Source organism: Odocoileus virginianus, chromosome 7 (assembly GCF_023699985.2).
Source record: "Odocoileus virginianus isolate 20LAN1187 ecotype Illinois chromosome 7, Ovbor_1.2, whole genome shotgun sequence".
Lineage (NCBI taxonomy): Eukaryota > Metazoa > Chordata > Mammalia > Artiodactyla > Cervidae > Odocoileus > Odocoileus virginianus.
Genome location: NC_069680.1, coordinates 63,119,033 through 63,134,732, shown reverse-complemented (window position 1 = coordinate 63,134,732; position 15,700 = coordinate 63,119,033). Strand labels below are relative to the sequence as shown.

Below are 15,700 nucleotides of genomic sequence, written 5' to 3'. Positions count from 1 at the left end.
TCGCCTGGAGATCTCAGGGTCAGGGGAGGGCTATTTTTGTGTCTTGTTTTTTTAAGGCTATGCTAACACTTGTCATCTATGAAGCTATCATGTTTATATTTAGGTTTAAATGTTTCATATTTTAAGGGGAAATCTGGAATGGGGATAGGCTTCAGTTTCAATACAGTTTAAATGTTGCTATGTACAACTAATTTCTTTCTTCTTAAAAATCATTAATTATGTTTTTGAAATCTCAGAAATGTTTTTCAATTACTGACTTATCAAATTTGCATTTTGTTAAGCAATACGAGGATTCTCTCCACCACATAGAATCTGCAGTTTTGAAGAGGCAAAGGGTTTGGATAGGATCAATGAGAGAATGCCACCCCGGAAAGATGCTGTACAGCAAGATGGTTTCAATTCTCTGAACGCCGCACATGCCACTGAGAACCACGGGACTGGCAACCATGGTGCCCAGTGACCCACGGCTTCCCAGGGACTCTCACATCTCGGGCCCCAAATGGACAGATCACCCGAGGAACTGGAGGGGTCAGCCAAGTTGACTGTCAATGTCACAGTCCCTCTGGAGAAACCATTGTGCTTTTGAGACCCCAGCCCCCTTCCTGGATGGAGGGTTGAGGGCCCTGGGACATGTGCTAACTGATAAGATTGGGTCATCGCTGCCAAGGTGGAGAGCAGTGAGCAAGGGACTTGGGGCAATTTCCAGTGGAGGGCGACTACACCTCCATTTATGCTTGTGGTTCACACATTTAAGTTTACAAATGAGATTTCTTTTTCCCCTCAGTAGAATTAGATTTTGTTTTTCAACCATAACTTCAAATACAATCCTAAGAGCTAATGTGGACTTTTTTTTTCCATGAAATGTCTTTAAAGGATGAATTAGCATGGTCTTAAAATACATTTCCGAGGTTACTAAGCTGTATTTTGAATTATGGGCAAAATGCTGAGAAATCCAGTTGGCATTTAGACAAAATGCTGACCTCAGGTCTATAGTTCTTAAATGTGGCTAATTCTGTAATATAGTCTTGGTATTTTTCAATTTTGAATGCATAACCTATTTGTAGGCAGACTCTCTTACTTGAACACAAATCCAAAAACTAATTAGAATCTTTCTTGCCCAGATCTTTTGAGATTTAAACCCCACAGATTTAAGAAGAAAATCTCTAAATTTCAGAATTATGAAGAATTACAGAATTACTCATTTAAGATACTTTAAAAAGAAGTTTGTACATTGTCAAAGTAATTTTAATTCAAATCATGTCTGTAAAACTTGACGTATTTTGTGTATGCATGTTTTAATTTTGCAGATATTTAATATATAGACCTATGATGTACAGGTACGACATGTATAGGTTACCTAGATGTTATGAGAAATTTTAGTTTATTGTGAGTACTCAAGTTGCTTATACAGCCACCAGGGTGATTTACTGCTGGCTTTCTATCATTTTATGTTTTGATGCAAAGGAAATTTTAAAATGTTCTGGAAGTGTTTTGATTACGCAGTGCAGCATAGAAGCAATGGTTCTGTTCAGTCTTTCAGATGTTAGTGGAAGCATAAGAGTCAGACTGCATGTTGAACATTTTTTTTGATAGTTACAGAACTGCTTGGTTAAACTAAATGGAACCATGTGCTAATTCTTCACAATTACTGACCTGTATTGACTGCTACTGCAGTTTGGTATTTACCTTTCCTTTGGTGGCTTGCTTCCCTCATGCCCTGGAATACAACTCAGAGCTCCAGGCAGCGGAACCATCTATTGTTTGTTTGCCAGAAAGTGCACCCTGTATGGTCTCCTGTCTAAGTTGGAAATATTATGCATGTGCAGGACTATTCGAGTATTTTATAAACAGTAGCACACAATAAATTCCATGCATGGGCCGCTGCTCCTATCTCTGTGTTGGGTTTTATTTGGAAGATGTAGTCTGATTTGACCTTCTCCTACAAATCAGAAAATCCAGTTAATAGAATTGGGATATATCCTTAAGAGAAAATTATCTCCTGAATAGTTAATGCTAATTAGATGAATGAAATTCTTCTTTTCATGAATTTTGCTCTTTTTTTAAAAAAAACTTTGATCACACTTGTTTTATATGAATTCTAGTAACTGAGCACTAGGAGACTCGATGCCTATTATAGGCCTAAATCTGTTATTTAAAACCAGTGTTTCAGTCAACTTTTAATTGAAAGAAAATGTTATTGTCTATAATCTTGTTACAGTAGTATTTGGAATATATTAGGTGTTTTAACAATAAGAAAAAAACGATACTGCCATTATACTCCTTTCTAATCAAAATAAGTACAGAAGTTTGCAAATTGAGGGAAATTTGCATTTTGTGCAACATTTTATAGTATAACTATATAGGAAGTTTAATTACAATTTTCAACATTAATTATGATACATTATGAAACATTAAATTGAAATATTTATACTTGCCTAGTTTTTGGTAGCAAAGAGAGCTCAAATTGTTAATCATTACAGCTTCTTGCTGTAATATCATCTCTAAATTAAGAGCTTAACTGATACATCAAGTAGTATTAACTTCTTTAGTCCTTAGGTCCATCACTAGGGTTATATAGTATTTATGGAAGCATAGGTAAACATCATTAGCAAAGCAGAAGAATTCACGTTAGTGGTAAAAATTAAAAAGAAGAAAATAAGAGGAAGGAATGGAATTCAGAAAAGGTGGTATACATGAAGAGTGGTAGAATATTATCACCCAGTGTCTCATAGATCCTTTCCTATTTGTTGAGTAGGAAACTCTAGTCTGTCTTTTAACTAGTTTCACAATGAACTATAGAAGTATTTTTAAAGTTTTTAAAAAACAACTGATGATGAATGCAAGTTGTGAAAAGTTCAGATCTTCCTAAATTGTAAATTTAAATGTCTACCAGAATAGTAGTAATGTTGGTAAAATTACTATTCAATATCAAATTTTTCCTATATATCATCTCCCTTTACATTCAAAGATGACATTCTGAGTTAGAAAAGACGATCTGATTTCTTTGACCTTTTGCAGTTCAACCAATAACAAACCTCAAAACCTTTAAATGCTGTACCAGTTAAATTTGAATTTGGCCTGAAACCTTTGCTTAAAATGAATTATTCTTATTTTATTCAGGATTTTTGCCTATTGCAACTGATTTTCCTTTTCCACAGCTATTCTACATAATGTTATGTAATGGGGTTTTTTGTTTGTTTGTTTGTTTGTTTTGCATCCTTAACACTTTTCTTCCACCTTCCCTGCTTGTAGTTTGTGCTTCTGCAGTTTGAGGTTTCCTTGGAATCCATTCTCTGCATCTGTTCATATGTAGATTTATTTGCCACGGTCCAGGACCTCACTGCAAGTGGTTCTGTTCCCTAGTTTGATGATGTTCACAGAAGCAGGTAAGTGACATAGCTGGGGCCAGATGTGAGCAAAATCAGGTCTTAAAGTCATACAGAACCATGCACTAGCAACTTCTGATAGGTTCTGGTGCTTAATATAGCTCTAAGTGACAAGGAGCTAGGAATGTGGAATTAAAAATTCTCTGGATCAGCATCCATTATAGGAAGGAATGAGATATTTGAGTTGATTGTTTTCTGTTTTTTTCTGTCCCTAGAAATAGTGTATTTATAGTCATTAATATATTGATCTTGCTTACATTAATATCCCAGAAAATTTTATTCCTTTTTTTTTTTTTTGCCACATCGTGTGGGTCCAACCCACATCTCCTGCAGTGGCAGCTCAGAGTCTTAACTACTGGGCCATGAGGAAAGTCCCTATTCCTCTTTTAAATAAACAGATGGAATACCCTGATGACATCTCCTCAGAAAGTGCGTTGCTCTCTTTTCAGGGAAATTGAATTTTACAAATTAATTCTGGATGTTTCTCCTAAAACTGATTTCCCTTTGTTTACCATTAAATGACTATTTCTGTTCTTCTTTTCTGGGCATTATATTTGTACTTAAGTTGTCAAGTTGAGTTAGAGCAGGATTTGTTATGCTAAAAAGGACTCTGGGCTTGTGAGAACCCCTCTTGGGTCTAGATTGACATCTTAGAACTGTAGGAGTTCCTGTTTGTCTGTGCTAATGTGTATCAAATACTGACTTCTGAACTAACCCCCAGGGCTTCTTCTTGATGTTGTGGACTGGGAGCAGAAATGTTGTCTTAGTGAGAGAGGTCCAGGAAGCAGTAGGCTTCACCTTTCCTCAGCTGCCTTGGCCTTTGGTGAGCTTGGGAGTGTTGACAGAGTTCTGAGCCTTCTTGGCAGAGAAGGAAGGTCAGAAAGAGAGAAGTTCATGGGCAGGGGGCCAGGCCCTTACTTGCCTCATTAGAGAGAATTCAATGTTGTCTGTCTGGTTGGCAGGGCACACCTAACCACAGAGACCCAGCATTTCAGCAGTTTGCAAATGAAAGTGATATGAAGGGACAGCTGCAAATCAGCCACAACCTAGATCTGAGGAGATCAAGCATTTACTTCACTTGGAAGAAAGAGAAGGAAGGAAGCTGAGGGCTTAGCAGGGTAAGTTACTTTTCCATCAACCCCTCTGCTTGCTTAGTTTATAGTTAAGTAAAGAATTTATCACCTAAGGGAGTGTTAATCACTGATTAGGCAGCTAAATGTGGCCATAATAGCAATGTTCCTAATGTATTTCTCCTTTTTCTCTTTCCCAACCCCTTTTGAGGAGCCCCAGTGACTAGCTTCACTTACTCTTCTCTTCCCTACCTTCCTAAAGACATTTTTTGTTTGCTGGTGAATTAGAGAAAATTAGATAAGCCTCACTGGTCTGGAGATGGTGAAAAGATGAGTATGATTTGGTGAAATTTGAGTCTCTTGGTGGTAAGGAGCAGGGAAGATGGGAAACCTAGGTGTGAGAATAGGCTAGGTAATATTTTAGGGAATTTAGAGATGAAAAATAAGTTTTTGTAGGCCATTGAATGCATGTCTCCTCTCCAGTGCTTGGTGTTGGTGTTCTCTCTGTATACTGAGAATAAATTAAAGCCCAAGTCACTGCCTTTGTTTCTCTCAGGTCAGCCCCCACCCCCACCCCCAAACTTGAAGGATCCTGGATCTCATTGCAGGGAAGTTAGGGCCAGGGGATCAGGGTATACAAACTCAGACATGAGCCTGAAGATATATACAGATGCAAATGCAAAGATCTGGCTTCTCATTCCCACCTTCTTACCTTCCTGCCAGAAAATTAGTCCTTTTGTATCAGGAACCCACTCCAGACACAGAGGCAAGTATGACATCAGGGATTTCACCAACACCATACCTCCCCACACTGTGTGATCCCTTGACTTCTAGTTCAACCAGTCTTCCTTTGGACTTAATCTTCCATTGGAGGAAGGACCTCTCTTTGGAAAGGCAGATAAGTACCCTTCTGGTCTTAATTGGCTTCTATTGCAGAATAAAGGCCTTTGGTTGAACATCAGAAAGATACTACTTTTGGAATTTAAGACTTGATTTCTCTCAAAAATAATTTTCCTCCAAAATTTATAAAGAAAAGTCCATTCTTTCAAGGTTTGAGAAGGTGATGTCTTGCCAGAGGGGGCTGAGTAGAGAGAGCATATAAATACTTATTCTAGAATTGCAGTGATTCTGGGAATCAGAAGAATCCTAGTGAAGCAAATGCTTGGTGATTAAAAGTGGAGGGGAAAGCCAGGTCAGTTTTTTGAAATGGGGTCCTAAGGCATGAGGGCAATTCCATCCACTCTTTAGTAAAGAGAGATGACTCTTAAATCCTAAAATAATGTACTATCTTTAGGTCTAATTTTTTCTTTATTGGTGGGAATATAGAAGATATGATATGCAGATGAGCTTAGTTATTTCTGTTTCGTGGACTTTGAAACTGTTCGTTCATTTATGCAATGAGAGGAAAGAATACAAAGGTAAAATGAAAAGATGAAGAGAAAGAAAGTACAAAGGAAATCAAATTAGTTCTTCCATTAGCCTGGGAACAGTGGTTTACAAGAGCCATGTTATAAAGTGATGTGTGAAAAAAAAAAAAAATAAAGTGATGTGTGTTAGCTGGATGATTTGGGGAGAGTTTTTGTTTGATTGTTGTGCCACCTATATCTCAGCTGAATGAGCATTCTCCCCAACAGATCAGGTCCAGAAGGATTCAGTGTTAGACCATTTTTGAAGCAGAACACAATTCTTGATTTGAACTTTAATAGTTAACTCATTCACAGTAAAACCAGCCACTGTCAGCATTGTCATATCCTGTCATTTCCCTGTACCTGGAGGCATTTTATCTGGGGAGCAAAACAACTTTTTAGCTTCAAAAGCTCTTGTAGATACCTTTCTTTTCTTTTTTTTTTTTTTAATTGAGGTGAAATTCACATAACAAAATCCTTTTAAAATGAGCAATTAAATGACATTTAGTACATTCACATTATTGTGCAACCATCACCTCTATCTAGTTCTAAAACATTTTCGTCACTCCCACACCCAAAACAGCATTAAGCAGTTACTTCTCATTCCTCCTTTAACCCAGCCCTTGACAACCATGGATCTGCTATCTTTGGATTTACCTATTCTTGATACTTCATAAAATTAGAATCATATAATGTGTTGTTTTATGTCTGGCTTCTTTCACTTAGCATAACTTATCCACATTGTAGCATGTATCAGTATCCATTTCTTTTAATGGCTGAATTTATATGTATGTATGTGTATGTGTATATGTATATGTCTCCCAGTTTGTTTATTCATTCATCTTTTGGTGACCTTTAGTTTGTTTCTGCCTTTTGACTATTGTGAATAGTGCTGCTATGAACATTTGTGTATAAGCATTTGTTTGTGTGCATGTATTTAGTTATTTTGAGTATATACCTAAGAGTGAAATTGCTGAGTCATATGGTAATTCTATATTTAACTTTTTGCAGAGCTGCCATACTGTTTTGCAAAGCAGCTGCACCATTTTGTCCTATGATCAGTGTGGGAAGGTTCTAGTTTTTCCATATCCTCACCAACACTTTTGTTAATTTCTAGTATTTTGATAATAGCCATCCTAGTGGGAGTGAAGTGTTGTCTCCCTGTTTTGATTAGCCTTTGATTAGTAATGTTTAGCATCATATGCTTATTGGCAATTTGTATATTTTCTTTGGAGAAATGTCTATTCAAGACTTTTGCCCAGTTTTAATTGGTCCATTTGTTGAGTTTTAGAAGTTCTTCACATATTCAGGATATTAATCTAATCAGATGTGTGATTTACAAATATCCTTTCCCATTCTGTGGGTTGTCATTTCACTTTGTCCTTTGATGCACAGAAGTTGTAAAATTTTGATGCAGTCCAAGTTATCTTTTTTATTTTATTGCTTGTTCTTTTTGTGTCATATTCAAGAACCTGCCAAATCCAGTATCATGAAACTTTTCTCCTGTGTTCTTCTAAGATTTTGTAGTTTTATCTCTTACAGTTAGGTCTTTAGACTTAATAATTAAACTCATTAATTAAAATAATTAAACCATTCTAGTTCCTTAGTTCCCAGAATTTTCCCACCTACATTTCTTATGCTTATGCTCTTCTTTGTGCTTAGAATTCCTCTTTCCCTGTATTTGTATATTCAAAACATCACCATACTTAATGGTCTATTCCAACTGCTACCTGCTTCATAAAATCTTCCTCTAGCTCACCAACTGAAGAGACTCTCTTCTGATCTCCCATTAGTGCTTTAGTTTCATTTTTATTGTAAGATTTATACACTGCCTTTTGTTATAGTTTACATCTAACCCTTCTATAAGACATTTAAATGTTCAGTATATTTTTTTCACATTTGTTTCTGTTACAGTATTTTGTGAAGATTTTATCTGTTTATCAATAAGTATTTATTGAATGAATAGGTGTTTTAATTTTTTCCAATATAGTCTCTTTCATTTCCTCAGTCCTTGTAAAAGGAATAGAAGACAGGCCAGGAAAGGAGGATATCACAGAGTTCTTACTAGGTAGTTGGTGAATGTGGGCTTAGTTGTACTTCAGAACTCATCTCTTTAGGAGATTTAACTAATACTACATATAACTTGCTCCAGCTAATAACTCAGCATTGCAAGTGCTAGTGCTCATTTTATATCCATTTGATTTCTACTTTTGGGTTTATTGCTTATAAATGTGATGATAGGTCTTCTAAAATAAATGTTTTCCTTCTCCAACTAGATTAGATTATTTCTCCAATTACATGCTAGTTTTGGACAACCAAAACCTCCCTTGCTTTTTCCTCTATTTTAAGTTGATTTTTAGGAACACACTAGTAGTATATGAATATATTCTTTTTTTTTTTTTTTTTTTGAATATATTCTTTGTATAAGAAGTCACACATTGCAAAGAAGTCTAAAGTTCCCTTTCATTGACCTAGTTCCCATTGCAGGGCCTTTGCCCCTTCTCAGAGGAAAAATAACTGTTATCAGTTTTACATGAGCCGTCCCAGACTTTTTCTAAGCATCTATATTATATGTAGAACTTCATGTATAACACACATATGCATAATTATATTCACATATAATTAATTCTCTGTTTTTTATAACTGCGTGTGGTGATCAGTAATCAGTAGATATGAAATAAAACCTGGGCCCGAGAGACTAGAATGACAAGTAAAAGGTCAAACATGAAAACACATCACGTGTGTCCAACTTACAAATTTCCATTCCATATCTGTTCTACATATAGTCCCCAGGTATTATTGGACAGGCCATGGCTCCACGGTCCCGACGACGAAGGCACAAGAAATCCCCCTCATCAGTGGCTCCCGTGGTTGAGACCCCACCTACAGCTGTGGCTCCTGTGCCTCTGATCCTCTCTAAACCTGGCCCTAGCATTGATTCACTTGGTTTCTTCTCCTTGGAGAATAATGTTCCTGGCCTATCCCAGCTGATCCTTCAAAAACTGAACATGAAAAGCTATGAAGAATACAAGTGAGTGACTAGCTCTGTGCAAGAGTGATATATTGTCTCTGGCAGGAGGTGGAGAGGAAGTGTAGCTTGGGAAGTACGGGGTATTTGCAATGAGGAATTTTCTCATCCCAAATTGTGCCAGTTTTATTACTATAAAAGAAATATGATTTGCTTAAATGAGAAATGGTGGGAGTAGGAGAGGTGAAAATATATAGAAGTCAGGGTAGGTATCATGAGAAATTTTGGAGACACTTTTCCTGTTGCCATTCCTTCTCCATACTGTCTCTGCAGGTTGGTGCTAGACGGGGGTACTCCTGTGTCAGGCTTTGGATATCGATGCCTTGAAGAAATGTTCCAGAAGATGGAGGACACATTCCGATTCTGTGCTTACTGTAAAGCACTCCCCAGTGGACTGTCAGACTCCAAGGTCCTCCGGCACTGCAAAAGGTGATTAGTCAGGAGCTGGTTGGGGAAGCTTCTGGAATGATCCTGTTCCAAGACTTCATTGCAGGAAGAAAGGTCTGAGACTTGTAATACCTTTAGACATTTCAGACCTTCATAACTTTAGGCTCACTCCTCATTTTGTCTGATCTAGGCCACAGAGAAATTAGAAAAGACTTGCTTATAAGGTTCATTTTTATTTTGGTATGGGGAGGTTAGACAGAGATCAGAATATAATCCTTTCTACCTCTCTTCTCTTGAGTACTTAGGTATTAAAACCATATATGTTCTGAGGAGGTTGAGGCCAAGCTTGTGATAATAGAGCAACTACAAACTCCTGGTGGGCTTTCTTTTTTTTTTATTTTCTATAAGAGATGTAAAAAGTTAGTTATAGATAGAGGCTGAAGTGTCACTCTGATCCAAGGGAAAAATTGCATTCCCACACTCTCCTTCCTCCTCTGCTAAACGTAGTCCCCAAATTTGGTGCAGCAGCTGTTGTTCCTCTCCCTACCTTCCTCACCCAGTGATCTTTCTTCCTAGGTGCGGAAATATCAGTTCCCTTCCCCAGGCGTCCCCCATTCACCTATGAGGTATAGGAACATCTATTTCTGGGGCTCATTCTCTCAGGTGCAGAAATGTCTATTACTGTGGTCCAGAGTGCCAGAGGTCAGACTGGCCAGCACACAGGAAGGTTTGTCAAGAACTGTGTCTTGTAGCTGTGGACCGTCTCATGGAATGGCTTCTGGTCACAGGTAGAGTGACGGTATTGGGAACTCTGCCATAAAGGTCATATGAAAGCACGTTTCAAAAGAAAAAAAAAGAGGAACCGAATGGGACAGGGGAGTGGGGCTGCAGTTGTGGTGACAGGTTGGGAGAATGAACATGGAGGGAATATTGAAGTCAGGAAAGGATTAGATCACTTCTTATTCCTTCTTTCCTGCAGGTGATTTTGTCCTACCCTCAGGACCTTGGTCATGGCTGACTGAAGTTGTACAGGGTTGGGACACCTGGTTTTCTATGCGATGTTTACAGCTAGATGATACACTGGATGCTGTGCTTGACAGTCAGGCCATGACCACCCTGTGGGCCAGTGTGAGACGGCCAAGACCAGACCCACATGTCCTGAAGGGCTCTTTGAAGCGGTTGCTGACAGATGTCTTGTCACGGCCCTTGACACTGGGCTTTGGGCTTCGGGCCTTGGGAATAAATGTTGGGAAGGTCGGGGGAAGCACAGTGCACGTGGTTGGTGCTTCTCATGCAGAGACATTCCTTACTCGCCCTGGGGACTATGATGAGCTTGGCTACATGTTTCCTGGACACCTTGGCCTCCATGTGATCATGGTGGGTGTAGATGTGGCTGCTGGCTTTTCACAGAGCACCTCAGCTTCACTCCTGGAACCTGGCACAGTTCAGCTTAGTGGCCACAGGGGCCTCTATCATGACTTCTGGGAGGAGCAGATAGAGACTGGGCAGATGGCCCATCCAGATTTGGTGGTGGCATTCCATCCAGGTAAGAGCCATTGGTTTGGGGGAATAAGGGGTCAGTCCTCTGGGAGTTTTCCATTCTGGCTCTTGTACTTTTGGAGCCCTCTTCATTGGATCGGGTTAAGCATAATGTAATGAAGACCCTGTTTGATCATTATGTGCTATATTTCGGTTCATAATTTTCCGTTGAAGAATCTAGGGTAGGTGATGGTGGTAGATGAGCATTGGAGGTGAGCTAGGTGAGGGGTGGACACAATTATAGAACTATGTTGTTTGGGGTCTATCTTTGCATTTCCTCTTTCTATTCCCATCTCATTTTGCTCCATAGGTTTCCACGCTTCCCCGGACTTGATGGAGGCTTGGTTGCCCACCCTCTTGCTACTTCGTGATTATGAGATCCCTACAATGATTACTGTTTACAGGTTTTGACCTCCTTTCTTTGTGGTACCTCCTTGATTCACTCACACCTCTATAGATAAGCTCATTTCTCTCCCCTTTGCTCATCTTCTGCCTTCTGGTGAGGATTTTCTTCCTTCACATACTTTCATATCCCTTCAAAGTGCTATGCTAGTTAATTGAGCAGTTAGTATAGACATTTGGGAGGGGGATGGCCATTGCCTTAGTCCAGCCTTAGATAATTTTGGGGTTTACTGAGCAGTTCCTCTCCTATCTTTTTCATAATCAGCAGAGCAATTTTTTTTTCTTTGTCTTCCATAGCCATCAGGAGTTGGCAGCCTCATTGCAGATTTTGGTGGATCTGGATACACACATCACAGCCTATGGAGCTAACCCTTTTGCGTCCCTTAAACCTGAACAGGTGTACTCCAACCCCAACAAGCAGCCAGTTTACTGCAGTGCCTACTATATCATGTTTCTTGGAAGCTCCTGTCAGCTGGATAAGAGGCAATTGGAAGAGAAAGTAAATGACAGGGTATAAATAGCTGAGCCAGATCATGACTGGATGTCTAGAAAATGGAGAGGCTGTGATGAAATACCTGCTGATGCCAGATTGTTGCCAACTTTCAAATCCACTATATCGTAAACCTAATTCACTTGTCTTGGTAGATTCTAAGCTGAATGGGAGCTCCTGTATGATGTGACTCATTTCTAAGAGGTTAGCCACATGTTGCTTCTAGAGACAAGATTCTAGATGAGGGCAGAAGGCCCTCATATCAGTCTTTGTATACCATAAAGTTCATAACAGTTTCCTTCGTGAGAAAGTTACACCTTTTGACTTGAACCACATGGCACCAAGGAGAAGAATGGCACCTTACTCTTTTGAAAAAGACTTTCTTCTTATACAGCAGTTTGGACTAAAAAAAATGCAGATGTCATAATGACTTGAAGTGGTGGAAGAATGAGCAATTCAGAGAAGTGGTTGGAAACATGGGGGAGGTTGTAAGGATTAGCAAACTGTTCTACTTCCTGGCTTTTTCAAGATATATTTGAAAGATATATTTTCAATATATCTTTTTCAAGATATATTTTCCTGTTTCTCTTGAGGACTTCTAACTTTAGAGCAACTTTTTGCCCTTGTGTTGTATTTTAGATATCCCAGGGTGTATCAGACTTTACTTGAATATACTGCAGTTTTGTTATCATTTGGTTTACACCACAATAAATTCAGTTTGGGGCTTCTTAAGTCACTTGTCTTACCTTATTTCCTATTCACTGGCAAGTGTTACTTGTCTACATAGAACATCTCAAGATTGGAGGTTTCTCTCTTGCCAAAGGAGTGGTTAACATCAGCTCTCTTTTTGGACCTGTCACTGTACCACACCCTGTCCGTTGTCATCCATTTCTTTTTTTTTTTTCCTTTGGTCACCCATTTCTTATCACACTTAGGGATTAGGATATTCCCTAAGTATTTGTTTCTACAACTTGCTATTACCTCAACCTCTCCACTTGTATCCAGAATATTATATAGAACTCTTATAACTCAATAATAAAAGGACAGAAAACTCAATTTAAAAATGGGAAAATTATCTGAACAGATGTTTCTCCAAAGAAGATATAGAGATGATCAATAAGGACATGAAAAGATGCTCAACATCATTAGTCATCTGGAAATACAAATTTGTATTTGTACAATAAAAAAAGCACTTCTTTTGCAAGGATGACAACAATAAAAAAGATAAGTCTTAATGAGGATGTAGAGAAATTGCAACTCTCATACACTACTAGTAGGGATGTAAAATTGTGCAACTGCTTTGGAAAACAGTCTGGCAGTTTCTCAAGGAGTTAAACATTGAGTTACCATTTGATCCAGCTATTCTCCTAGGTATGTACTCATGAGAAATGAAAACATTTGTGTACAAATGTTCATAGCAGCATTATTCATAATAGCCAAAAAGTAAAAATAACCCAAGTGTCCATAAAGTTGTGAATAGATAAAATGTGGTATGTACATATAATGAAATATTTGGCCATGCTGGGAAGGGTTGAGGGCAGGAGGAGAAGAGGGCGACAGAGGATGAGATGGTTGGATAGCATCATCAACTCAATGGATATGAGTCTGAGCAAACTCCAGGAGATAGTGAAGGACAAGGAAGCCTGGTGTGCTGTAGTCCATGGGGTTGCAAAGAGCTGGACATGATTTAGTGATTGAACAACCAGAATGAAGTATTAATTCATGCTTCACATGGATAAACTTTGAAAACACATTCATCCATCTTCATGTTAAGTGAAAAGCCACTCATAAAAGACTACATATTGTCTGAGAGCATTTATATAAAATGTTTAGAGTAGGCAAATCTGTGGAAACAAAGTAGATTAGTGGCAGCATAAGATGACTGATGAGGGTATTGAGGATGATGGATAAAACATACGGGGTTTATTTTTGGGGGTGATGTGTTTGCTAAAATTGATTGTGGTGATGGTACAACTCTATATTGAAAACCATTAAACTGTATACTTTATATCAGTGAATTAAAATGAAGCTATTACCAAAAAACAGTTTTTTAAATCAGAGAGTATAAAAGTGAGAATATTTGTTAAGTGCTTAACACAGTGCCTACCACATAGTATGTAATTAATAAATGGTAGCTATTACTGAATACATACCACTTTAAATTTTATTCAGTAACATAAGTAGATTGAATTCACTGTGCAAGATGGCTTGACAGTGGAAAAATGGGTGGGAATGCCATTTTTATGGTTCAGATGATGTACATGTCAGCTAAAGTCGTTTACAGAAGGTATGGCAAAGAAGAGGTAATTTCTAGCTGTAATGAGGAAAGCAAATAGGTAGATAATGACATTTTGTAGCTAGAACATGTAAGTAAAATATATAGGGCTTGATTACTGATTGTTATGTGTGAAGTGTGATATAGCTAAGAATCTAATCAGGAAACAGAACCACATGGTAATGGGTGACACAAAAATTTCCAACTTACAGTGGTGATGACATGAAAGTGCCTTCACTTCATGCTAAATGCTGAGGATTCTAAGTTTGCTTTTGCCCTTAAAGTGTTTACAGTTTTCTAGGAGAAGACTGACAAAAGCAGGAGCAATATACTGAGTTATATTTTCTAAAGTCAGCATATGAAGTAAAAAAAAAAATCTGTATTTTCAAAACTACATTGAAATTCCCTTAGGATAACACTCTATTGAGGATTCCAACATATCCTTCTCTCAACAAGTCTATCAGAACCAGTTTTCTTTTCCAGTATTGGGGGGAAAAAAAAACAAACTCTTTATTTAGTTGATCACTGAATGAAATAATTGGCTTGATTTTGGGGGGCCCTGTTGTAGTTAACAAAGGATTTATTGAACATTTATTTCTAGTCACTAGAGATATCCCTGTTCTCAAGGAGCATACATTCTGAGGGCAGCAGAGTGAGATGACAAATAGTAAATACAGAACTTGATCTGCTTTTAAGTGCTACAAAGAAAATTAAATAGGGTAATCAGCGTGTTTAACTGGTGGTGGTATTGGTGGCAGTGGGGCTACTTAGGCTACAGTCTCAGGGAATACGTACCTTTCTGAGGAGATGGATGATATTTGAGATATACAATGGTGAACATTCTAAGTTGGAGCAATAACAAGTGCAATGATCTTGAGAATGTCTGGTGTATTTGGTCACGAGGCTGGTATGTTTAGACCAAAGGTCATTTTGATCAGAGTTTACTGCTTGAGAAGGAAGATGAAGAGGGATGAAGTCAGTAAGGTAGGCAGGGGCCAGAGTATATGGGCACATACAGAGCATAATAGACAGTGGCTTTTGAGTTTGGATTTTATTCTGCTTTCAGTGGGAAGCTAGTAGAGTTTAATTAAGGAAATTATACGATCAAATCCATTACTAGGATTTGATTTATTAGGAAGATCAGCCTAACTCAAGGAGTTTCTTAACCTCAACATTACTGACATGTCAGGCTGAATAATTCTTTGTTGTAGGAGGGTGCCCAGTGCATTGTAGAATGTAACATCCTTGGTGTCTCCCCACTGATTCTAGTAAAACCCTTCTGGTTGTGACAACCAAAAACATCTCCCAATTTTGCCAAATGTCCCACTGCGGACAAAATTACTGTTCTGTCTGTACAAAAGCTGTGTGCTTTTAAGAACATTCACATTAGGAGAAGCAAAATGGCTCCTGTTTCACATGAACTCTGGAGCAATTGATGATCTTCAGAGGTGTTTTGTTTTTGCTAAGTTTATGTGGTTAAATACAGGTAAGGTAAATGTATGCTATGACTACTGTTAAATGTGCCATAGCAGATATCTACAAAAGGTTTAGTTGGGTGCACAAAGGGAGTTTACCCAAGAGAAGGTAAGGAAAAGGAAAAGGTCAGGAAAAGCTGCTTGAGGCAGGAAGGAGATGGGTGATCTTTGAATTGAATCTTAATAGATTCATAATTGTTGGAAGGCATGCAGTACTTTCTAGGGAGAGGCAATATGAAGAA

General features: G+C 38.2%; 2 protein-coding genes across 9 annotated transcripts in view; both read left to right on the top strand.

Annotated features, from left to right (window-relative positions):
• Positions 1–1,890, top strand: part of PPP3CB (protein phosphatase 3 catalytic subunit beta) — a 49,326-nt gene extending 47,436 nt beyond the window's left edge. For all 8 annotated transcript variants that reach the window (XM_020895161.2, XM_020895175.2, XM_020895167.2 and 5 more), the window contains one exon: positions 282–1,890. In XM_020895161.2, coding sequence (XP_020750820.1) covers positions 282–460 — 179 coding nt within the window. In that variant the 3' untranslated portion in view covers positions 461–1,890. The remainder of the gene's footprint in view (positions 1–281) is intronic.
• Positions 1,891–1,993: 103 nt separating this feature from the next.
• On the top strand, positions 1,994–12,440 carry MSS51 (MSS51 mitochondrial translational activator). Its single transcript, XM_020895189.2, has 7 exons — positions 1,994–4,504; positions 8,649–8,893; positions 9,164–9,319; positions 9,941–10,065; positions 10,257–10,823; positions 11,127–11,220; positions 11,516–12,440. The coding sequence occupies exons 2-7, from the start codon at positions 8,673–8,675 to the stop codon at positions 11,733–11,735; spliced, it is 1,383 nt and encodes a 460-aa protein (XP_020750848.1). The 5' UTR covers positions 1,994–4,504; positions 8,649–8,672; the 3' UTR covers positions 11,736–12,440.
• Positions 12,441–15,700: the final 3,260 nt, after the last annotated feature.

What these genes read in the sequence shown, in the direction of transcription:
- MSS51 (XM_020895189.2), top strand. Translation starts at nt 8,673, where the DNA reads ATGGCTCCACGGTCCCGACGACGAAGGCACAAGAAATCCCCCTCATCA. An exon ending in GGAATGGCTTCTGGTCACAG is followed by an intron (nt 10,066 to 10,256) that starts GTAGAGTGACGG and finishes TCTTTCCTGCAG; the next exon opens with GTGATTTTGTCCTACCCTCA. An exon ending in GGTGGTGGCATTCCATCCAG is followed by an intron (nt 10,824 to 11,126) that starts GTAAGAGCCATT and finishes TTTGCTCCATAG; the next exon opens with GTTTCCACGCTTCCCCGGAC.